Raw genomic sequence first — 26,263 nt, 5'->3', positions numbered from 1 at the left:
CTCCAAACTACTTCCCAATCAATAGTGAATTCCTGCAAAGTAGATGAACTTTTGGCATTGGTATCTGTTTCCTTATACAATTACAGTAGTCACTACGAACATTATATGACTTCCTTTCACAATAAAATCACCAGTCATAACAAATTCTTAATACCATTCAAAAAATGCACATGTGCCAAGCATCAAATATCAGTCAGGATATTGTCAAAATTCAATCAAACCGAATATATAAAAAACTTATAAGATATTAGAAAGCAGCAGCATTTGAATCTCAAGGACATGTCACTATTGCCAAGTACAGTTGTAAATTTACCTTTGGATAGAGTGCTCGGCAAGAACCACACCAAGTGCCATAGAATTCAGAAATAACAAGCTTGTCGCCAGCCTCTTTGAGTGCATCCAGAAATTCTTGAGTTGAATGGATATCACGCATATTTGGCCCTCCACTTTTTTCCCACCATTTCATCTCTTCATTATTAATAGTTGACGCATGTACCTGAACAGTAAAAGTGAATACAAGGTTACAATTCAATAACAGAGAATAAGTATAAGAGTAGACAACATCCCATTATCATCATTAATGTTGAACCAGGTCAGTGTAGAAGTGCCTTTTTAAATTTACCCAGCAGCTGCGAACTAGTTGAGCAGATACTCGGGGAAATTTTTGTTGAGGTATTTTGACTAATCTTCAGTTGTGGCCACATGCCAGCTCATTATGTGGATGGTGTGCCCTTTATGGGCAAATCTTTGGGTAGTTAACCAACTTATTGTGTTTTATAGGTGGCCCATGTGACCTTGTTTTCTAGGTCCTTTTATCCAACCAAGAGGATAACCCCTAGGAGAAAAAATTTCTCCTATTCTAATCAACTTGCTAGCCAGCAACCCTATGATGATCTACAGATAGCTAGCCTCAAAGGCCCTCCATCCATACTTTGGTCAAGTACTTTATGACATTTAGCATACTCATCCAATGAAAGTGGGTCATCTATTGCAAGGTACATGAACTATTTTTGCAAGTATGTGCTTTCATTTGATGTTTATAAGGGCATTCCAATATGGATCACAGGTTGAACTGAATGATAGACCACTTTTGGTTGTGTTGTCGCTCAGATTGTACAGGCACTGCGACGACTCAGGTCAAGGGCTGTCACTCTGATCCCCGACCTTTCCATTCTAATTGTCTCCCAACAATAGGCTATGAGGGGTGTTGATTTGGGGTAGCATCTGATGTGCTCTAGCCACAAAATTTGGTGGAGAGGCTAAGGCACATGAGATCTCCAATACTCAGAAAGGGTTTGGGCAAATTCTAAACAGTTTGGAAGATATTAAAATAATTAATATTTTTAATAAATTCCCTAAGTCTAAACTTAGGGAAAATAAAATATTAATGTGAATTAATATAAAACTGTGTTAGAATGGTCCAAAAGTCATGGATCAAACCAGATCTAATCTTAGTCATTGATTAGGGACTTAATCTCGGCCGTTGATTTGTCAACCAGAAAAGTATAAGAGAAGGCTTGTGGGTCACTTGGATAACACACCAAGAGATCAAGATTTCAACTTTCTAGCGTTGGTTTGCTAAGAAAGTTGAGAGAGTGATCTGGAGTTGCAGCTGAGGGGCAGTGAATACAGAAGCAAAGAGGCAGAGATAGTGTTGGGAGGATCAGCACAGCAACCAGGAAAGTTGACACAGAGGGCAAAAGCCGAAACTGTCGGGAACAGCCGGAACTATCGGAACAGCCAAGAAAGTTAACGCAAAGGGCAGACGCCGGAACTGCCGGGAACTACCAGGAAAGCTGACGCAGAGGGCGGAAGAGGCTGACGCAATCCCTAGAGGCTGACACTGGGTTTTTTGTGGGGCAGATTGGAGCTGAGGAGTTGCCGGAGTGTTTATCCGGGGTTTCAGCCAGAGCATCTGTCTCTGAAGGAGAGGTACTATTGCCGAGATTTTTCTCTGTTGGGTGAGCCGGATTTGGCACCCAGATTGTATTCTAAAACTGCTTAATAAATCAAACCCACAGATAGTTGCACCGGTTTTCCCACATTCGGTTTTTCCGGGGACATTAATCCAAAAATAACGGTGTCATTTGTGTGCTTGTTTCTATTTCCTTCAGTTGATGATCTGTAATGTGTTGAGCATACATGGTAAATAACTTGTTAATTAATGGAACAAGTAGGTAGGAATAAATGAGTAAAGTGCAGGGTTTCTAACGTGTCAGACTTAGAAATTCCAACATGGTATCAGAGCGTAATTGCAGATCACAGTAGAACTGAGGACATTAGCCGAGCAGAGCAGCGGAGTCACAAAAGTTGTTCCTAGAAAAGAAGCAGCAAGGAAGGGGTGACGCAGTGCCTGCGTCATCAAGTTTGAGCCGGGAAGAGGATCAGCACAGTGGCAAAGGGGAGCAGACTCAACCTACATAGTGCCCGGTCATCTTTCTCAATCAGGAAGGATTGACGCTCATGGCTAGGAGGTGCGTATTTTGCTAGTGCTGGAATTGCGCAGAGCCTAGAAGCTCTAACCTTCAATTTTCTAGGGCTTAGGAGGTTGTGGGTAAATTGCAGAGTGAAGTTGGTGGGGTACAGTAGTTAGAACAATACCTAACAGGGCAAGACCAAGGGGAGGGAGTTGCTGTCGAGGCAGATTTCTAGCCAAGGGATCCAAATTAGTGGTGCAGTTGCACAAACGATCAGAGGGGCAACTTGACGATTGGCAGAAGGATTTCCAAGAGGGAAATCGAGACTCAGAGGGAGTCTAGAAGAGAACTTCCAGGCGGGAAGTAGAGAGACTCGGAGGATTCGAACCGAGAACTTCCAGACGGGAAGTAGAGAGACTCAGCAGGACTCTAACCGAGAACTTCCAGGCGGGAAGTAGAGAGACTCGGAGGAGTCGACAGAGAAGAGAAGAGAGATGGTCGTGAATGGGCTGAGGGATCAAAATAGGCTGGACGGAGCGTCCAACTTTGTGGTCTGGAAGGCCAAGATCCTGTCCACTCTAGATAAACACCATATCAAGGCCTTCGCCTTGAGGGATGGCGACTGTGCCATGAGTGCTCACACACCATTTGAGCGGAAATGGGGAGACATTGAGCTATAGTCAGACGGACTACAAGCGATGAGGGGCAGGATCCTCGAGGTACCCAGCCTCTTGGAGTAGACCTTGCTACGGGAGCCCCGAAGAGGAGTCGCAGTACTGGCGGATGTCAATAGAGACGGATGCGGATGGAGCAACAGAGGAAGCTACAGTGCAGGATTCCTAGGACAACGTGAGGCAACAGTGTGAGAAGCACGGGAGTGTTGCACCAGTGCAAGATGGCACAGAGAGGTGTACAACGGTGTGAGATGCACAAAGTTGTTGCAACAACGCAGATGTCAAAGAGAGAGCACTTGTTAGTGACAGAGGGAGCTTCAGCATCAAGAGTGTTTCTAGCCTGAAGGAGATGCAGTGAATACAGAAGCAAAGAGGCAGAGATAGTGTCGGGAGGATCCGCACAGCGGTTGGGAAAGTTGACGCAGAGGGTAGAAGCCGGAACTGTAGGGAATAGTGGGAACTGCGGGGAACTATTGGAACAGTCGGGAAAGCTGACGCAGAGGGTAGAAGCCAAAATTGCCGGGAACAGCCGAAACTGTCGGGAACTGCCGAGAAAGCTGACGCAGAGGGCAGAAGAGGCTGATGCAATCCGTAGAGGCTGACGTTGGGGTCTTTGTGGGGCGGATTGGAGCTGAGGATTTGCTGGAGTGTTTATCCATGGTTTCAACCGAAGCATCTATCTCCGAAGGAGGTACTACTGCCAAGATTTTTCTCTGTTGGGTGAGCCAGATTTGGCACCCAAATTGTATTCTAAAACTGCTTAATAAATCAAACCCACAGATAGTTGCACCGATTTTCCCACATTCGGTTTTTCTGGAGACATTGGTCCAAAAATAACGGTGTCATTTCTCTGCTTGTTTCTGTTTCCTTCAGTTGATGATCTGTAATGTGTTGAGCATGTACTTGTATTTATTTCCAGTATTTACATGGTAAATAACTTGTTAATTAATAGAACAAGTAGGTAGGAATAAATCAATAAAGTGCATGAAGGGTTTCTACCGTGTCAGACTTAGAAATTCCAACAAGGGGTAGTCCCTATGGAAGTGTGAATATGAAGGACAAGTTGGCAACCAACTAGTCCAGAAGACACGACCCGAGTGGCCTAGCTACTTGGTTAATTTTAGCAAGACTTAACAATTATATTAGATTGAATTGTGAGACCAATGCCTTATGGAGTCAACTTCTTGCTTATTACCAATTAAATGCCAAGTAACCGGATGGACAATCGCTGCTTGGATGAATGACTATCCTATATGATGTGCAGATCCTACAAGCTAGGTGAAATGCAAAATCTTGGTTGATTTTAAGTTAAATGCCTATTCTAAGCGTAACCTTCCTCATAACTGTTTTAGAACTAGTCACTAAAGTAGGTTGTGGGATGGAAGCCAACGGAAAGCAAACAAAGGTTTGATTAATGATACCTCCCCCTGTGTTCCAACCACCCAATGCCTCCAGCACTACAGATACTGTAGATCTAACGATTGCAAGGTCACCGTGTTAACCACTAAAAAGGGTCTAACTTCCTCATGCTAAATTGAAAAAGGGTGGCCCTAAATATCTATCAACCAAGCTTATGCTTGGAGGTAAGTTATTAATGCAACTAGACTTAGAATGCAATGCAAGATGGATTGAGTGATTCTTAAGGTAAGATTGTTTAAGTTGTTTAAATACTTAATTATGACTTGATCTTAAGTTATACCACCAAGTACTTATCAATGAGATCACCATCTTAACCACAAGAAAATGTGCCAAGTTACCAAGTGCCAAATTGATACCCACAATATACAATTATTCAACAGCGACAAGATGTGCTCAAATCCAATAATAACTTGTTCAATGATAATTGGAGCACTTAGAATAATTTAATCAATGCTTAACAAGATACCAACGATTATTATCACAAAATTATCAATGCTCCTGCTTCAATTAGAAACTTTCAAGATACTTCAAAGAGATAATAATACTCAATCATTCAAGATATGTTTGATTAGATTAAAACACCCAATACCAATGATCCTTTATGCAAGATGCCAAAGACGATCACTAGAGACAATTAGAAACCTTTCAAGATATTTAAATGATGATTGCTCAACAAGATTATTGCTTCAACAATTAGTCTCCTTTATGTAATTAGATTTCAAGTTAAGAGCTTCTCAAGATATGCCAATATAAGATAACCATTCACAATTAGATACCAATGTTCAATGAGCTCTTAGATTCATTCACTTAGACAACCAGGATTGCTAGATTATGTGCTTTAGGGAGTGAACCACTTAGTGCAAAATTGACAAGATTATGAGTAAACTCACAAAGGACAACAAGTGTTAGTTTTCTTATCCAATATTATCAATGTCAACAAGCACATTAGATAAAGAAAACAAACATTTTCTCACATCAAGGCATGAATTATTGGAAACACTTCAAGTTACTTATGATCTTATGGTACCAAGTGATATAAATGAGCAATTATAACAGCACTAAGATGATGTATGACAGCAGTAGATTGCTTGTGCTTTAGAGCATTTCTAGATGTAAACTTGAGATGCCAACATGCAAGTGAAATAAGCTAATATCAAACCACTTTTCAAAATGCCAATTTCTTAATGTATTAAGAGTTTTAATGATGCAAATGCCACTGTAAGATCAGACCTTGATATGCAGAGATAACAGTCACCAAAACTATTAGATTTATTCCAAATAAACAATGCTCAATTCACAAAATGACTAGTAAACTTATACCATGAATTTCTAAGTATACTTAGGCAACTTATATGTGATTTTTAGAGCATTCAAATTTAGATTTAATCACTATTACAAAGAGATAGGACTGCTGTAGCAAACAGTGAGGAATAGTGAAGGTTAGAAGCCAAACTCTTAGGCCTTGGGGCCTTGGAAGAAACTACCCACTTACCAAAATTTCCTCCAATGATTAAGGCACCTGAAAACACAAATTTTATCCAATTTTCCTGCAAAACCCACCAAGGATCAGTTTCAAAAAATTTAGAGACTAGTAGCAGTGACGAATGAGGGCAAGAGGGTTAAAGAAGAGGCCTATCGATTTGACGTCAAGGGCTAGAAGGGGCAGCAGCTCAAAGGAAAGGGCCTTTGAGGCCACGGCTAGGCTGCAAGTGCAGGACGGAGGGCAAATGTGGGGCCGAGCTAGGCTGGACAGAGGGCCAAGAGGCCTAAACAAGGTTGCAGCAGGCCTAAATGAAGGGGCCAAGGGGTTAAACGAGGCAGAGGAGGGCTTAGGGAAGGGAGGCCGGGGGATAGCAAGGGCTGGAAGCCCACGTCAAGGGCCATAGAGGCAGGTCGAGGCCCTTAAGGGCTAGACAGCTTCCCTAAAAGGGAGTCGCAGGCTTAAAGGGGCCACAAATAGGTGACTTTGGCGCTGAGGATGGCCAACGCTAGGCCTAGGAGGCCTGACAATTTGCAAATCCTGATACAAAATTGAATTTGCTATTTGAAATCACTGCAAAATTCTTCAGTTGTTGGCCTTACAAAAATTATAGAGGCTAGATCTTACCCTCAAGGGACTAGATCTAGCTCTAATCCAACAAATTTTCTTTGATCTCACCTGCACAAATAAATTTACAAGTGCCCAAAACCCCAATATATACAAAAAAAATCAAAAACCCCAAACCCCAACTGCAAAACAAGGGTTAGAAAATAAAAATTTATTTACAAAAAAATATTATACAAAATCTATTTACAAATATACAAGTATACAATGGTTGAAAGATATTTGAAAGATAAATTTTTTATAGACTTTGATAATGGGTAGATGTATTTCGAAAAATAAATGTTAAACCACAGCCTTAGCGAAGTTAGAAAATCACATAAAACATTCAGAATCCAAACATGCTCAGTTTGTGTCCACAGTTCGTGAACTTGGAACCCAAGGGTCGAGAACCTGCAAAGTTGCAAACTCTATATATTTTCTCAAGAAGAAACCGCTAGAACATACAATGAATCGGATCACCTAAGATAAACCCAAAACTTACCAATAGAATGTTCCTATCATCTACAAATGAAATAACGATTTAATTAATATTTGAAGCACAATATAGGAATGCACATACCACAAATCAGTGAGACAAAGACACCATGAACTGCACCCAAAAGTCTTTTATTATGATAATCAAAATGTTCCCAGCAGAACAATGGCTTTACACCAGTTTTTACAAAGTTACATCAAATCAAAAGTCAAGATCAAGATAAAAATAAAAGCAAAATGCCTTCTATTTATAGAGAAGTTCCTCCAAGTGGAAAATAATGGCTAGTTGGCTTGATCCCCGTCAAAATAATCTCAACCATCAATAAATTTTTGATGATCTTTTAATCTCTTCCGTCGAAAATATTTATTTTTGAGGAATTTTTGAATTTCTCATTAAAACTATTTTTTATTAGCTCAAAAATAATTATTTTGAGCTAATTTCCTCAAAAATTTGACTTTTACTTAACCACCAAGGTCCAAAGGTCCAATTTTTCTTGAAATCTCCAATATTTCCTTGATAGAGGGCCTCCAGAAATGAATCTTTTTTAGACCCACGAATTTTTCGACTTGGAGAATTTAATTTTCGTAACATTTTTATTTTTTACTCAAATTAATTAATTTTTTGGGTTTAGGATTTAATTTTAATTTTGCCAAAAAAATTAATTAATTGACACTTGAGGGGATTAACTATTTTTCCACCCTCAAATATTTTAGTCATGCTGTCTAAGTATGAGGGACCATGCATTAAAATATTTTTTACATAAGATTTTACAAATTCAACCCTCAAAAGGGGAATACCTGTTCATTATAGACCCTCAAAATACATACCCAATTTTCCGACACAATGTGATCTAGTAGACCAAGTGATTTGTAATAAAATAATTTAGCCAATTAGCTTAAATTATTTCCAAATCACTTTTGCAAAAGACTCAACTAAGACACTAGGACTCACCTAAGACTTCGACAATAAATTCCACCCTAGCTTTGGGGTGAGGTTGGAGGAAAAAACTTTGTCGATCATCCGTGTTTAGAAACATGGATGAATCAGTGAAATGAAAAACCTCCTAGGATGAAATTCATCGCCAAAATAATAAGTTACCCAGGTTGTTACATAAATACACAGTCTTACTAACATCATTTACATTTCAAACTTGCTTAATGGCTTTATAATGACATAAGAATTGTTGGCTGATGATTTTCAACTTTGAAAATTTTCCTTCAAGCTTCTAGATCCTGCTTCATTGGAATGTTGAAAAAATGGGTGCAACAAGTTGTATCCATGTTCCCATGCTTCACCTTGGTGGTTATCCCCTGCCCCTAGTCCAATGTGACCTTACCTGAGGCCTTTCTTTCCACTGCCCAAGAGGGGCACAAACATGAGGCACTAATCGATGTTTTGTGTCCATGGTAATCCATGCTTAACATTTTCCATGATGTATCCACATCCCATATTCGGGTTGATTGCCATTTGTAATTTTGTCACTAGTTTTGGTTCCCTATTTTCCTCATTATTCAGTAGGGCCCTAGAAACTTTTCCCTAAGAGGCTGATGCAACAAAAATAAAAGAAAAAGCATGGGCCATAATGGTAAATACAAAAAAATGGCTAGGATGTAATAAAGTATGTGGACAAGAGCCTAGCCTAAACTCTATCCCCCTCATCAACCCTCACCTAGTTCATAGCTAATGCTAATAAAAGGAACTTTGAATATACCAACCTCTATGAATAGAAAACTACTTCATCTTTAAAGGGCCAGTGATACAAAAATAAAGCTTGTGACTCAACTCGTGCAAAAAGAAGGAAATGACAGGTGGTAAAACTAGGCCAAGGAAAGGATAACTCAAGTCCCACGATTGCTTCCTCTTCACATTATATTAATATAACACTCAAGGATGATAGAATTTCATAGTTGGTACAAATATTGTGGCATCCTCCATGAAGTAAATCCCTATCGTATCACTAACCACTTGCACTTGTTGATTGATAGGTCGGCCTAAAAATTGTGTTGATGATTGTAGCAACAGATGGATACTTTTGCATTGATTATGTCAAGCATGCAGGACTCGTCCAAAGTCTCTGTAGCATACTTGCTCACTTTATTAAGTTGTTTTTGTAATTTACCTAATCTAACTTAGGAAAAGTGCATAATTATTTATGTTGGATATTGAGCTAAATAAACTAATGAAAAGTAAATTATTTACTTTAGTAAATTTGTTTAATCTCACCTACTGACCTCAAGCAGGTTAGGATTTAATCTTAGCCATCCATCAGTTTGGAGATTAAGGTTAGGCATTTAGCTCAATGAGAAATTATAAAAGCAAGGCTAGGAGAGGAGAAAAACACAACAAGAATGAGTGTGATACTCACAACTAAAGAGAAAATAAGTGTTGCAACAGTGATAGGAAATTCTAGAAGGAAGATCAAGTGATGGCTAAGACCAGAATGATTTTCTAAGCACCAGAAATTGATGAAGGTCGCACGTGTGAGTGAATTTGGTTGCAGAGAAACCATGTGTGAGGAGAATAGTGTACGGGTCGAGCATGTGGAGGGTTCATGTGAGGCAACCCGCACGTATGAGGGTTTCAAGAGCTGCAAAGGCCACATCAGTAGAGGAAAATTCAACTAGGTGTAGATGGGGGTTTTCATGGGAAAGTTTGCCAAGTTCTAATTTTGCTGTAAAAAATCTATCTTTTCTCTATAGGCCATTTTCCCAGTAATGTTAGTTTTTGTAGCATCGAATGGTGCTCTAATCTTGAAACTTCATGGAGAGGCTAAAACACGAGTTCTCCAAAACCTAGAAATCATTTCTGGAAATTCCACCTAGAGATAGCTCAATTAAATTAATTGACCATCATTTAAGTTTTTCCTAAGTCTAACTTAGGAAAAATGGTTAATTAATAGTAATTAATTGATAAAGGTGAGAATTCTCTAGAAACTCACACGAATCGACTTGGAGATGATCTCAACCATCGATTAAGTTTTAATCTTGATCACAACTGGAGATTATAAGAAGAGGTCGATGGGTAGATTGAGAAACACACAACAGAGAGCAAACAATTCAAATTCCTTGGGCAGTTCCATCCAATCAGCAGTAGAGTTTGACCCAAGGAGAGGACGCAAGGCTAGAGGGGCAGAGACAGTGATCTAGAGGAAGTTTTCCAGTTCCAGAGAGACATAGAGAGAAGGCCGAATTATTTTCTCTAAGAGGCAATGCAAGGCCTGTTACCGCTCAAACTAACAGGGGGCATGAAAGGGACTCCGAAGGGTACAACTGCTAGATCAAGGGCAACAATGGAGGCTTAGGCCACTATCACCTCAACTAAGACTCCCTACTCTTTATGGACTTTCACCGATGGGAGGAGACCTCCACTTGTGAAGAATGAATCAACCAATGGATATGAAGTGACCTTAATGATCCTTTTCCTAGAAAGGGGTTAAGAATGGAGCTTGCTTGCTCTTCAAGCAAGGTACAAAGATTTCTTGGATAAGGAGGTGAGAATTTGAGGATTAGGTTAGAGGAATATGCCTTGTAAGGGAGTTTCCCAATCCTAAAATCCTTATTGAACTTGACTTCCCAATTGTTTCTTGAAGAATTGACCTTTCAAAGGTGTGGGACCACACGAGACCAAGTGGACCCAACCTAGGTTAAGGAGAGAGAATCTAGCAACCAATGATGTTCTCAACCCAGAGAAGAAAGGGGAAAGGATCAAAGCAAGAATTTCCAATCGAAAGTGTCAAATTAATCCTAATGAGGTGCTAGCCTAGGGAATACTAGGGCAAAGTTTGATCTCAGAGCTAGGGCTTGGGTTATCTCACAACTCCATCGTCGAAATGGCTTCAAATTTGGAGGAGGCCTTGGGGACGCACCAACACAGTAGAGGCTAAGAGATCGAACTTTTTCCTTGGATATTTTGTCTGGAATCTGATGCCCTAGGTGACCCAACTTGGCTAGACCTAGAAGAGAAAGGGAAAGGTGGAGAAAAATGTTCTTTCAGTGATCACCTATTGGTGGACCAGTGCCTAATCCCTTAGGGAGAATGAAGTCTAGGAGAATGACGCAAAAGGAACTCGTATTCTGGTCAAGGAGGCCTTAAGGACTACTTCGCTTGGCCTTTAGTGCAAGAAGCAATGACCTCAAAGCTTTTATACTTCGCTTGGCAAAAAGAGATCGCTTATCAAGATAAATTCACCGGTGGAATTATCTCTAGGAGATTTCATTCATACACATGGCCCAAACATTTAGAGATGCTATATAGAAACAATAATTCCACAATTTTGCAATTATGCAATGCAACAATTAGCCCTAGTTTAGCGAAAATCACATTCAATGCATATGAAAAAAGTAAAACAAGAATAGCATTAAATGTGTGTATTTACAAGTAATAGAACATATCAAACCATCAACAATTTGACAATAAAGAAGCTCCAACATAAAATATTCCAATCCAAACATCAAAATTCATCCATGTTCTAATTCATCATCCCAGAAAAAGTGTGAAATTCTCTAAAGATAAGAATGATCCAATCCAAAGTGATGATACAAATGAATTCACGTCTCCTATTTATACACTCATTAGGAATTTGAATTACCTAATTTCGGCCTACATTAGCCCAACAACTAAAATAATGTGCAAATAACTATCTAATGGTGACAAGCCCACCATACTAGCTCACAAATAAAATAATAAGCCTCCCAAGAAGTCGAATGATCAATAATGCATCTCGTCGGGCTCTCTTAGAGGCTTGATGAAGTCCATAAGTGCCAAAATGATGAGTTGGACTTCCAAAAGTAATGGACGAGTGGTTGGTCCTTTGTTCTTCACATAATAAACCTATGGTGCTCTCAATCGCTGTGAGGGCACACAAGTGACCTCATGGGTCTCCAAGTAAGTCGAAGATGTCTGTAGACCATCTGTAAGGGCTCGATGATGGTGTAGGTGATGCCACATCATCCTATACGTTTTGGGTCAATTGCCAAGTGCATGGTACATCTATGGGGTTGGTTGGCCAAAGGTGAACCAGGTGCATCCTCCTCGTCCGATAGGTGAATCTCGAGCAATCTCTGAACATCTTTAAGGATCCATGGAGTGTTGTCTACTATTGTGGAGGCCCATGGCTCTCAACGCACACCCTACATGTGTCAATGTAACCCTCTGGAGGGTTAAGACCATGTATTGGGAGACCAAACCCAAGATGGAAACCACTTGCAATCCTGCATAAGATCTAATGCGTTCCCTAGTCTTCCAATACAACAAGTCATCAAGAAAATCGAGTAAAAGAGCTTACAAACCATGGACCACAGGTCGGCACTTCATAATGGCCTACCCTTCCATAATGGGCTTTAGCATGTGCTAATGTCTCCCAACTCCAAATAGTGTTAACCAAGTATCCCATTAGGTGGTTTCTACTTTTAAAGGGGATAATATGTCCAAGGTACTTCCTTTAAAAGGTGGTGGTATGTGATAAAGAGCTGAATGGAATAGGGAATGAGAAGGGGCAACCCTGGGCCACATGTTGGGGTACAAGGGTAGCTAGTAAAAGGGAAGCCCACGCTTGGGTACATAATGTATATGAGGGAGCAATCGTGGTACATGAGGTGCCTAGCCTTGATTTTTCCACCCTTTGTTATATGTCTTTTGCCTTTTTATAATTTTGCTTCAATTAACTGCTCGGGGCTCTAGGGGTAAGAGCATGATGTGTGAGATATAGTAATGGATATCCCCTTTTCAGGTAGAGCAGTTCATTACCCACTAGGGGTTGGGACAATCATGAGTTCCTATATGATGAAAGGGACTCATAGAGCTTGTAGGAACCAGGGTGATGGCCATGATGATGGGCTAGAGTTCATGTATTGGTTTTTGCCCACGTGCTAAATGTGTTTGTCCCGACCATCCTTTACATTTTGTGGTACATTTTGTGGTACATTTTCCTATTGAATGTGGCTAATTGTGCTTTTACTTTACTTTTTAGCTACATCAACCTCCAGGGCATCATTACAGGCCTGACCCAAGGTGTGGACAAGGGGAAGGAGAGAGCTAGCCCTATGTGGACCCAGTGGACGCATGTGGACCCAGGTGGGAGAAATGATGAATGGAGTAATAATGAGTGGAAAGGGGGTAATATATGTGGATGAGGGAACGGTACCATGCAACCAAATTCAGGGTTTTCTGTGAAATACCATCCCTAAAGCTAAATGGTCAGTAAAAGAGACCCCACGGAACTAGAATCCAAGGTTAATATCCTAAAATGGGGTCTAGGAGACAAGAGCACAGTCCTAGCCCATTCTTTCCGTCGAATCCCCCCATTAATTCATGGTAAGCACACTATAATACTCAATTACCAAATAACAAGGCATACCTTTAGGTTCGAGAGGCCCACCTTCAAACATACGATCATGACAGATGAGTGAGGGACCACATGGCTGGCTCAAGTGGCAAAGAAGTGGCACAATGAGCTAGTTGGTGGTTGCAAGGCGCTGTTAGCTGCCGATTGAGGATCATCTTGGAGAAAAAAATTCTCCTAGGGATATCACCCACAAAATGGTAGGTAACAAGGCCTACACAGCGCCTCAAAGAGGCAAATCGATTTCGCTGGAGTGGAGGTCGTTTCAGGTTCCAGAGGCCGGGAAGATTTTACAGTAGGCAGGAGAGACACTTCCTCAGTCAGCAGCAACTAGGACAGCTTGAGTAGTAGTTATTCCGGGTTGAGCGTGTGACAGACTGCACAGAAGCAACGTAGGGCCTACGTAGAGGGTTTAAACAACTTGCTTGGGTTTGTCAGTTTGAACCGAGATTGCTTGGAGAAGAGGGTAAATTCCCTCAGTTGATTTTGCTATATTTCTCTTAGATTGGATAGTCAGTTGCACATCCATATTAATCGTACTCAGAATTCACTATTGCATAATAAAAAAACCCACAGTTGTTGCACCGGTTTTCCCACATTGGGTTTTTCCAAGGACATTTGTCCAAAAGTAATTGTCATTTTTTTGAGTGTGTGCTAGCATTTCCCAGTTCATATTTTTGCTTCTGCAGTGTTTTTATTTGGTGAAGAAATTGCAGTGTGAATAATTCATTATTTTGCCGTAAACAAAATAAAATGCATACTTAATTTTTTAGTTAGAAGAATTATTTCCAATTGTTGCATTTCAAGAGAATTTTCACATGGTATCAGAGCATATTTGACGGACAGGAGGTTCAGAGTCGGAAGAGGAAAATTTCGCTATTCTGAAGGAGCAGTGGGCCGAAATTTTCAGGGGCTAGGCAGTGCCTAACCAGGTAGTGTGAAATGCTAAACAAGGTTTGTTTTTCCAATGGCAGTAGGTTGGAAAATTCAATTTGTGTGGAATAGTGATTAGGGTAGAGGGAGCAACAATTCAAATTTTCACAAAACAAATTTTCTTGTTTGGGTACAGACAGTTTGCTAGCGCAGATTCAGTGTCAGGTGGATGAGAAATAGCACAGAAATTTATACTCAAGATGTCTTCAGTAAATTCTCCAGAATTCTCGAGTATGGCCATGGACAAATTTGACATTCATAGAGCTTCAGAATTGTCTTCCAGATTAGAGGGCAAATTTGCTTGCTTAAATAGCTCGGCTTCACAAGGTGTCTGGTACATCGGTAGTGAAGCGTCAACTCACATGACAGGGATTAGAGAATATTTCTCTAGCTACAATGAAAAGCAGATGGACTTCCAGATTACGATGGGAAATAGGACCAAGTGCACTCCAGTGGGGAGAGGTACCATCAATTTTCAAAGGGATTCAAGAGCAAGTACCAGTACTATAAATGTACTACATGTTCTTGGATTGGGTATGAACCTAACTTCAATATCTAGGCTAGAGGATAAGGGATATGATGCCCACTTTGTAAGGAAGAAGGTGTTTGTTAAACACCCAAGCTGGAAAAGGGTTAAACAGATTGGAGTTCGAAGCAACAGGTTGTATAGGTTGTAGGTCGATTCTCCAATGGCACTAATAAGCAGTGACAGTAACAGAAGGCACGACCTGAATGAACTATGGCATAGGAGAATGGGACATTTACACCATGGAACACTTGGAATGCTCAAGGAGACAGTGACAGGTGCTCCAAAACTTGGCATGGAGCACGATGATGTGTGCAGAGGGTGTGTGCATTGAAAATATGCCAAGGCAGTGTTCCCAAGAAGTGGCAATAGAGCAGATGGCGTGTTGAGACTAATACATTCAGGCATTTGTGGCCCTATGTCCACTACAGCTCTCAGTGGGGCCAAGTATTTCGTCACCTTTATTGATGACATTCCAGGAAAACTTGGATCTACATCTTGAAGACCAAGGATGAGGTCTTTGATTACTTCAAGGAGTTCAAGGCCCTACTAGAAAATGCGACAGGGAAGAAGATCAAGGTGCTTCGCTCAGATAATGGCAGAGAGTACAAAGATAAAGACTTCACAGATTTCTTTGCAAAGGAAGGCATCAGAAGAGAGTGGATGGCTCCATGCAATCCACAACAGAATGAGCTAGCGGAACGAAAGAACAAATCCATAGTTGGGGTTGTAAAGTCGATGTTATATAACCAGCATTTACCCAAGTTTCTATGGGCATAGGCATGTGACACAACGGTGTATATTTGTTAAGTCGCTATACTACTAGTGTAGCCCCTTCTTGTTATTGTTGTGCCCATGAAGTCCTCATATTGTTATTATGGTGTCCCATAGAAACCCACTATTGTTGTTGTCGTACCCTTACATTATTATTGTTATGTAGGCTCTGATTATATTGTGACCCCTTAGACTCCTATATATAGAAAGGAGGTCTTATCATTTGTATCATCCAAGAATTGTTCATTTATGCAATGTAAAGTAGGTTTCTCCGTCAAAGAAGATAATTTTTAAGTCATTGATCTATCTATTTGTGAGTTGGTTGCATAACATTTGGTATCGGAGATTTGGATTCTAGGGTTTCGTTACTATAAACAGGTCATCATGGAATTTTCGCTATAATTTTTTTTCTACAAAGGTTCAAAAGATGAAATTATTACCACGAGCAGCCGAAATCCTGATGAACTTCGTGTAAAAATTTCAGATCTTGGTTCACTATATTTTCTGAGATATGGTCCACAGAAGTTAGGGTTTTTGTATGCTCCAGAATTTCGTCTCAAATAGGCGACCTTGGGAAAATCGTCATATCATCCTCTACAAGTATCGGATCTGAATTTCCTAAGAAGTGGCCGAAAGTGCGCGGGCTGTAGTATCTTGTGTATCGTTTTCAGGGTCAAATGTCAAAACAGTGACACGTGGCACTCGGTACAACTTTGCTCTACTAAAGCAGTCCATACTCAAGTCATCGTGGGAGATTGGACATAACTTTACCTTGACGAATCCAAATTTGGTCTAACTTGTTGATGCAAGAGCATTCAACCCAAGAGAAAATCATTGTATTTTAGTAAACATAGGGGGTCATGTGTTTTAGGGAAGTTGGTTTCCTAAGTCTCAAATTAATGTAATATTTAGGCTTTTAAATGGTTAGAATAGGAATTAATTAGATGTGTGAGGATGTTTGTAAATGCTCTCAAATAAAGGAGAACGTGAGTGGTTAATAATGACAAGAGAATTAGAAGTCAATTATAACTCTTAAAAGTAGTTTCATGATTCGAGGAACTAGAGAGAGTTCTTAGGAATTAAATGAAGTTAGAAGTGGACATAGAGGATTTAGGAGTCAGTTCAGTAGATTTAGGATTGGAACCAGAATTAGTTCAAAAGAGCCTTTCTGGTATAAATGTAAGCCTACAGGCAGAATGAAAGGGAGAGGCCACTGATACTGAAGATCAGGCCTGTGAGAGATAGAGAGTCTCGAATGTAATCATTTGTTTATACTTATATATACAGAGGTTTATTCCTAACTGTGTTAGTGTGTGGAATGAGTATTTAATGAATGAATTACATGTAAGTTGTGAATTCGTAGGTTTTGTAACAGAAGGTTGCAGGCAGAGTTCTCTAGATATGCAGAGGAGAAAATGATTTAGAGGAATCATCGCGGGTCTTAGAATCCAATTGAAGAAATGGAGTGAAGCTCTGGAGAGAAGTAGCGAAGTGAGAATTCGCAGAGGAGTTAAGCTCAGAGAAGTTGAGCAGTGGAAGCGGAAGAATGAAACCCTTTGAAGAAACCTGAACCACAGAGGAAACGCTGAAGAAACAGCAAAAACCATAAAGGAAAGGACGAAGGAAGAAGCGAGTCGTCGAAGCATAAGTACCGTTGGATCTTATAGATCAACGGCGCAGGCGACAAGGAACGAGAACCATCGATCTCATAGATTGACGGTCATCAAATGCTGAAGGAGCGCAGAGGATAATCGGCGAAGAGCAGTTTGCAAAGGCAGGAAAGTGGATTTCGGGCAGAAGAAAGACCGCAAGCGGTATTCTTCCGTTTGACTTTGATTCCATTCATAATGCGACACGTAGCAGAGAAGTGGAGAGGGGAAACTGCTTTATCGAGCGGTTAACCCCCATGCCTGTTGACTATCCGAATTCATGGTAAACCGTTGGATCTACCAAGTGTAGATCAACAACGGAGGATTGTCGGCAACTTTGCATCGGGAAAGGATATCAACCGTTGGATCGAGAAACGATCAATGGTCGCGATCTAATCGCAATCGCATTAGACAGAGGTCAAAGGTTGGTGGACTGTGAAATGCCGATGCGCCGATAGCGATAAAGTGCTAATCGGCGATCACAGGTGGTCGAAGATCAGCAGAGTACTGAAGGAACGGTCTGAAAGAGCGGACCCGACGGAGTTATAGTGGCAGTGTTTAATAATTTGAAATTCGGAATATGTTCGCATATCGGAAGCAAGAGGAGATGTGTATTAATGCGACCCGCAGAGGAACCAATACCCAATTGCAATAAAGGTGGAACCTCGAAAGACGTGCAGAGGCCGTATCAGGCGAAAAGGTAAATTATTGTGTGTTTGTGAGTTATTTTCTTTGTAAAAGGTTTATAAATGAAAATAGCATCAACGAAAGGTTTATGTATTAATTTATATGTAAATGCAACATTATCAAGGGAGATAAGGATTTCATGCGATAAATATATATAACCAATGTTTAAAGAGGGAATGCTATATATATGTGGTTAAAGGGTTAACGAAGGTTGTATAAGGGTTAAGGAAGGTTATGAAGAGTTTTAAAGTCCAGATAGGAAAGGCTTTAATAAAGTCATAATTGAAGGCTTGAGGGTTGATTAATAGGGCCTTAACCATATTTAAATGAAGATTTGACTCCTTTGAGAGTTAAATACATGGGACAAATGTGTTCATGCATTTTACATGCATACTGTGGGTGTAAGCGGGGTAATCTTGGTGTCATTTGATATCAGAGCCGAATAAAGAAGCTCTGTGTGAACATTTCTTTGAAAGAATTGAGAACAGAATTCTGTGTTAAGGTGTTTATGCAGGCAAGAGGAAGGATCAAATTCTAATCTGACAGACAGTAAGCACACATAGGGGATGTGTAGCAAAACTTGTAGATGCAAGAGACAGAGGACAATCCATTCAAGGTACAAGTGGAATGGTGAAACAAGATCATGCTGAGATCTTGAAGGTGAGGTGATATGTTCTGTTTTGATTTGAGAATGTGTGTTTATACATTGATATGCAGGTGACAGCATAAAAAGGTGTTAAGGTTGCAGCAATCTAGAAAATAGCACCAACGAAAGGTTTATGTATTAATTTATATGTAAATCCAACATTATCAAGGGAGATAAAGATTTCATGCGATAAATATATATAACCAATGTCTAAAGAGGGAAGGCTATATATATGTGGTTAAAGGGTTAACGAAGGTTGTATAAGGGTTAAGGAAGGTTATGAGGAGTTTTAAAGTCCACATAGGAGGGATTTGATGAAGGCTTTAATAAAGTCATAATTGAAGGCTTGAGGGTTGATTAATAGGGCCTTAACCATATTTAAATGAAGATTTGACTCCTTTGAGAGTTAAATACATGGGACAAATGTGTTCATGCATTTTACATGCATACTGTGGGTGTAAGCGGGTAATCTTGGTGTCATTTGGTATCAGAGCCGAATAAAGAAGCTCTGTGTGAACATTTCTTTGAAAGAATTGAGAACGGAGTTCTGTGTTAAGGTGTTTATGCAGGCAAGAGGAAGGATCAAATTCTAATCTGACAGACAGTAAGCACACAAAGGGGATGTGTAGCAAAACTTGTAGATGCAAGAGACAGAGGACAATCCATTCAAGGTACAAGTGGAATGGTGAAACAAGATCACGCTGAGATCTTGAAGGTGAGGTGATATGTTTTGTTTTGATTTGAGAATGTGTGTTTATACATTGATATGCAGGTGACAGCATAAGAAGGTGTTAAAGTTGCAGCAATCTAGAGTAAAGAGTGCTCAATTGGTTCCAAAAGAAAGAACCAGAGAGATGCTAAAAGATTGAGCTCAAAGGGGAGAAACTTAGTGAGGCATATGTAACAAGAAGGAGACTTGTTACTGCAGAGGTATTGTTGCAGCTCACAAAGGTAATTCCACAAAGGATGTGGGTAGAATTACTAAGGTAACGAAGGAAGCTAGTAAGACTTTCTAAGTGAAAAAAGAGGTGGTCAGAACCAAGTATTTCATTGTGATTGAAATACAAGAGGACAGTTGTGTTCTTGAGAAGTGCAGATGAGTTGAAGCCTAGAGGGAGCAGAGAGAAGTGCTCAAAGGAGGTTCCAGAGATAGAGAACCAAGCCAAAAGACCAAGTGCAGAGGAAAGCTTGGTGAGGTAAGTTGCAACAAAGAGGACTTGTTATTGCAAAGGCTTTAATGCAGCTCATAGTAAGTGAGTGAGGAGCTCATGAAGATAGAGAAGAAGAAGATGGCCACTGATAGTCATAGTAGAGGTTCTGAGGAAGACCACGGCAGAAGAAAGATGATGCCAAGGCAAATGGCAAGAGGATGAGTCAAGAGAAAATTGACAAAGAGATTGTAGAGTTAAAAGAACAATTCGATGCATTAAGGAGAATACTAGAGGAAGACCAAAGACTAAGTTGGGTATTGAGGAAGAAGCTAGTGAAGTGGCATAAGTTGCAGAGAAGGCTACAGCAGAGGCAAGTAAGGTGGTTGATGGAAAAACTCAAAGAAGTTGAGTTACAAATGGAAGAGTCCATTTGTGAACCAAAACAGGGAGAAATTCTGAGTGAAGGTGAAGATTTGAAGACTGAAACTTCAAGTGAAGCCAAAAGGTTACATGGTTTTAAATCTGACAATTTGTGTATATTTGCAGGTGAAACATGTAAAGAAGGACAATTTAGTGATATTATCATAAAGGAGGAAGAAGACAAGCAGAATCTAAATTCTGTTCTGGAAGAAGATGAGATAGATAGGTTTCATATACAGTTGGGGAAAGATATCAAGCAACCAAGTGAAAGGCTTGAGGAGATTAAAGAGGAGACCATCGAAGAATTTCTGAATCATATGAAGGATTTAGAACAGTTAGGAGATATGATGGTAGAAATATCAAGTAGGAACACAGGGTCTTATGTTTTTAAGACTGATAGTTTGTCTGTGGATGCAGAACAAATGAAGGAGAATATTAATGCAGATGGTGAGACAAGGATAGCTCTTAGAGAAGGTGAACAACAAGAGATTAAAGACAAACTTGAAGAAGAGACTATGTTAGCTGAAAACATAGTAAAGGATCATCAGTTCACTATGATGATAAGCACAGTGGAAATAGCCATGGAAACTGTTGAGACTGTCAGTAAGAAAAAAGGACATCTACTGAAAGATGTTAAGAAAGAAGAACCCTATGCAAATGATTTAACCTTGGGAGAAGGAACACTAACAAAGGAGTGTTTTGCAGAAGATAAGCAATCTTTTGAAACTGTCAGAAGTATGGAAGAGTATCTTTCAAAAGATAAAAACTCTAAAGTAAAGGAGGATGGAGAATGTCTCTTAAATGAGAGAAGCAATGATTTATTGCAGCAGAAAGAACTTAATAATGCATTGATATTTGAAACTATGACAACACAAGAAGAATTTCTTGTGAAAGAAGGAGATGAAATTCAGTCTGAAGAGCTGATATGTGAAGCAACAGTTGAGACTGTTGAACCTTGTGATTTTCAAATTGATAATTTGTTTATAAATGCAGGAATTATAAGTGATGATGAAGTACTTATGAAGTGTCACAGAGAAATTGCATTTCTGAAATATTTGTAGGAAAATTCAGAGTATGACAATGTGATTGCAGAAGGAGTTCACTACAGTGGACAAGAACAGGAAAACATCATTAAAGCAGATGATGTGGGGAAGAGACTAGTTGACAGTCTCATGAATTCTTTTGAGAATTCAAAACAGCATACTGATGTGCTGACAAAGGAGAAAGAAACAGAGAAACAAACTGAATTGTTGCCAAAGGAAGATAAGGCACAGAAGCCTTACGTTTTTAATTTTAACAAATGTTTTGTGAATGCAAGTTTAGTTGCAAATGCTGGAGGAAGTTTGGCACAGATGAGTAGCCACATAAAAATGGAAGAAAAAGATTTTGTGGAAAAATTCAATCCATGGAACAGAGATGCTCAATTGCTGGAGAGAATGTTGGAAAGTCATGATTTAGTGCAGACAAAAATAATCATGAAAGAGGGTAAGGATGAAAGGGAGGCAACAAGAATAATAGAACAAGTAAGAATGAGAGGAAGAGTAAGAGTAAGTACTAGCATTCGACAACTCCAAGGAGAAGAACAACAGATTGAAAAGTTAGTGGACAGCAACAACAACCTGAAGCAGAGAGAAAGAAATAGCAGTAAGTGGCAAAGTATGGACCAGACCAAGAATATGCTGGACACAAAGATTGAAGAAATGTGGTAGTTAATGATGAAGCAGTCCATATGGAGGAAAGTGATAACAGCAGGAAGGATGATCAATCAAGACTTGAACCTGATTGACAAAGAGAGGAAGATGAAACAAAATACAGCAGACATACAGTAGCAACAAAGGTGTAAGGCATTTGGCCAGTTACAAAACAAAGTATGGGATCCAGGAAGACAAAGATCAAAACCACATGATCAGGAGATCATGAATATTTTCTACTTTGGGAGTCTGATGCAAGAGCAATCAACCCAAGAGAAAATCATTGTATTTTAGTAGACATAGGGGGTCATGTGTTTTAGGGAAGATGGTTTCCTAAGTCTCAAATTAATGTAATATTTAGGCTTATAAGTGATTAGAATAGGAATTAATTAGATGTGTGAGGATGTTTGTAAATGCTCTCGAATAAAGGAGAACATGAATAGTTAATAATGACAAGAGAGTTAGAAGTCAATTATAACTCTTAAAGGTAGTTTCATGATTCGAGGAACTAGAGAGAGTTCTTAGGAATTAAATGAAGTTTGAAGTGGACATAGAGGATTTAGGAGTCAGTTCAGTAGATTTAGGATTGGAACCAAAATTAGTTCAAAAGAGCCTTTCTAGTATAAATGTAAGCCTACAGGCAAAGTGAAAGGGAGAGGCCACTAATACTGAAGATCAGGCCTGTGAGAGACAGAGTCTCGAATGTAATCATTTGTTTGTACTTATATATACAGGGGTTTATTCCTAATTGTGTTAGTGTGTGGAATGGGTATTTAATGAATGAATTACATGTAGGTTGTGAATTCGTAGGTTCTGTAACAAAAAGTTGCAGGCAAAGCTCTGTAGATACGCAGAGGAGAGAATGATTCAGAGAAATCATCACGGGTCTTAGAATCCAATTGAAGAAACAGAGTGAAGCTCTGGAGAGAAGTAGCGAAGTGATAATTCGCAGAAAAGTTAAGCTTAGAGAAGTTGAGCAGTGGAAGCGGAAGAATGAAACCCTTTGAAGAAACCTGAACCACAGAGGAAAGACTGAAGAAACAGCGAAAACCATAAAGGAAAGGACAAAGGAAGAAGCGAGTCGTCGAAGCATAAGCATTGTTGGATCTTACAGATCAACGGCGCAAGCAACAAGGAATGAGAACCATCGATCTCATAGATCGACAATAATTGAATTCTAAAGGAGCACGGAGGATAATCAACGAAGAGCAGTTTGCAAAGGCAAGAAGTGGATTTCGGGCAGAAGAAAGATCGCAAGCAGTATTCTTCCATTTGACTCCTATTCCATTCATAACGCGACACGTAGCAGAGAAGTGGAGAGGGGAAACTGCTTTATCGGGCGATTAACCCCCGTGCCTGTTGTCTATCCGAATTCATGGTAGACCGTTGGATCTACTAAGTGTAGATCAACGGTGGAGGACTGTCGGCAACTTTGCATTGGGAAAGGATATCGACCGTTGGATCAAGAACCGATCAACGGTCGCGATCTAATCGCAATCGCATTAGACAGAGGTCAAAGGTTGGTGGACTGTGAAATGCTGATAGCAATAAAGCGTTGATCGATGATCGGAGGTGGTCGGAGATCGGCGGAGCGCTAAAGGAAAGGTTTGAAAGAGCGGACCCAATGGAGTTATAGTGGCAGTGTTTAATAATTTGAGATCCAGAATATGTTCGCATATCGGAGGCAGGAGGAGGTGTGTATTAATGTGACCCACAGAGGAGCCAATACCCAATTGCGATAAAGGTGGAACCTCGAAAGATGTGCAGAGGTCGTATCAGGCAAAAAGGTAAATTATTCCGTGTTTGTGGGTTATTTCCTTTGTAAAAGTTTAGAAAGGAAAATAGCGCCGACAAAAGTTTTATGTATTAATTTATATGTAAATCCAACATTATCAAGGGAGATAAGGATTTCATGCGATAAATATGTATAACCAATGTTTAAAGAGGGAAGGCTATATATATGTGGTTAAAGGGTTAACGAAGGTTGTATATGAGGAGTTTTAAAGTCCCGATAGGAGGGATTTGATGAAGGCTTTAATAAAGTCATAATTGAAGGCTTGAGCATTGATTAATTAGGCCTTAATTTAAATGAAGATTTGACTCCTTTGAGAGTTAAATACCTGGGATAAATGTGTTTATGCATTTTACATGCATACTGTGGGTGTAGGCGGGGTAATCCTGGTGTCACTTGTGGCCTTGGAAAGAAGACTCAAAGGGCTACCACAAAACTGAAGTTTAGACCTTGGAGATCCGAATTTATAGAGATACAAAATATTCAATATCGGGCTCCTACAAAACAAGAAAAATGTGTGTATTTTTTTAAAATTTGCATAAGTCTTGTTTGGAAAATCAGTTTGAAGTGATTCGAGGGGCATAGGGAAGCATAAATATCATTGTTTGGTTCCAAAATGACTCGAAGAAAGAAAATGAAAACACCTAGTAAGCAACCAGAAAGCTCTACTATGACCCATGAAAAAGAGGAAGAAATGCAACATGATATATCAAAATTACGAGACCAAGTGCAACAAATTTCGCTCTCGCAAAGAGTAACCAAAATGAAATGGAAGCTAAGATGGATGGTTTGAAGAATGGTTTAAAATCGGACATGGAAGGTTTGAAGGATGGATTAAAAGCAAACATAGAAGGTTTGAAGGATGGTTTAAAAGAAGACGTGGAAGATTTGAAAAAGGTTTACAAAGTTGCTACAATAAATACTTCCTAATGGCGAAAAGATATTAGATGAAACTCATGATGAGAACAAAAAAAATGGTAATCAAGATTTCATAGACTCTAACGTTGGATTGAAGACCCACCATATTCCAAAGATCGATATGAGGAGTTTGATGGCAAGGATCCGGTAACATGGATACTACAGATGGAGCAATATTTTGATGTCCATAATGTGCAACACACACAAAAGGTATGCATTGCAGCTTTATATTTAAAACCCAATCAGTTTGTATGGTATCAATGGCTTTGTTCTCGTAAACCACTCGTCACTTGGTCAATTTGTACGGAGGAAATGATAGCACATTATGAAAATACAAAGAGAAACACCTTCTTTAGCCAATTGATAAATCTAAAACAAAAGGGTTTAATGGTAAAGCACATTAAGGACTTCCAAAAATTGAATATAAGGGTAAATGTTATTTCAAAAGAACATAGGATTGATGTCTTCATAGAGACTTTAAAGGATAACATCCAACATGAGGTTCGCATTTGGGAACTTGATTCATTAGAGAAGGCATTCAGGGTGGCAAGAAAAGTTGAAAGCAAAATTATGGCAACAAGGAAGTCTATCACTCATGACTATAAAGATGGAAGTGTTGTTGCTCCTAGCCTTCCACAACCTACAAGGTTGACACCACAACAATTGGAAGAAAAAGGAGCCAAAGGGCTTTGTTACAGTTGTGATAGCAATCTAAAACAAAAGGGTTCAATGGCAGAGCACATTAAGGACTTCCAAAAGTTGAATATAAAGGTAAATTTTATTTCAAAGGAACATAGGATTGATGTCTTCATAGGGACTTTAAAGGATAGCATTCAGCATGAGGTTCGCATTTGGGAACTTGATTCATTAGAGAAGGCATTCAGGGTGGCAAAAAAAGTTGAAAGCGAAATTATGGCAACAAAAAAGTCTACCACTCATGACTATAAAGATGGATGTGTTGTTGCTCCTAGCCTTCCACAACCTATAAGGTTGAACCACAACAATTGGAAGAAAAAAGAACAAAAGGGCTTTGTTACAGTTGTGATAGCAAATACATTAAAGGTCATAAGTATGTTAAAAGAAATTATTTTACATATATTGTGAAGAGGAAGAAAAGGAACAAGAAACGTCAAAAATAAAGGATATAAACCAGGAACCAACCATAGAGAAAGAAGAAATGAATCCGACTATATCTTGTAATGCATTGGCAAGAATTACCACTCCTCAAACTCTCAAGATAGAAGAACATATCAAGAAGAAAAAGGTACTAGTGATGATTGATTCGGGTAGTACCCATAATTTTATTCATTGTAAGATAACCAAGGAATTAAATTGTTTCCTATATCCAGCACCAGAGTGTCAAGTGATGGTTGCAAATGGAGGAACTATAAATTACTCGGGAAAGTGCCATAATGTCAAGCTAACCATGGGGGAATATGTATTGAATAGTTCAATGTTTTTCGTTCCAATGGGTGGTGTTGATGTTGTACTAGTAGTCCAATGGTTACAATCTTTGGGTACAACAGCATTTAATTTTCAAGAACTTTTCTTGAAATTTTTTTAGGAAGGAAAGGAAGTTGAATTAAGGGGTATTGTAGGGAAATCAGGAAAGATAATCAACTCTAATGGCATGACAAGGCTTCTAAA

At 39.5% G+C, this 26,263-nt stretch overlaps 1 protein-coding gene across 1 annotated transcript in view; it reads right to left on the bottom strand.

Annotated features, from left to right (window-relative positions):
• LOC149185935 (thioredoxin-like 2, chloroplastic) overlaps nt 1-26,263 on the bottom strand; it is a 123,661-nt gene that overhangs the window by 79,330 nt on the left and 18,068 nt on the right. The window contains exon 2 of the mRNA XM_089410840.1: nt 314-496. Within this exon, the coding sequence (XP_089266966.1) occupies nt 314-496 (183 nt within the window). The remainder of the gene's footprint in view (nt 1-313; nt 497-26,263) is intronic.

Source organism: Pinus tabuliformis, chromosome 3_1 (assembly GCF_031772625.1).
Source record: "Pinus tabuliformis cultivar Carrire ecotype Pingquan chromosome 3_1, CPIR1, whole genome shotgun sequence".
Taxonomy (NCBI): domain Eukaryota; kingdom Viridiplantae; phylum Streptophyta; class Pinopsida; order Pinales; family Pinaceae; genus Pinus; species Pinus tabuliformis.
This window is presented reverse-complemented; position numbering and strand designations above follow the sequence as displayed.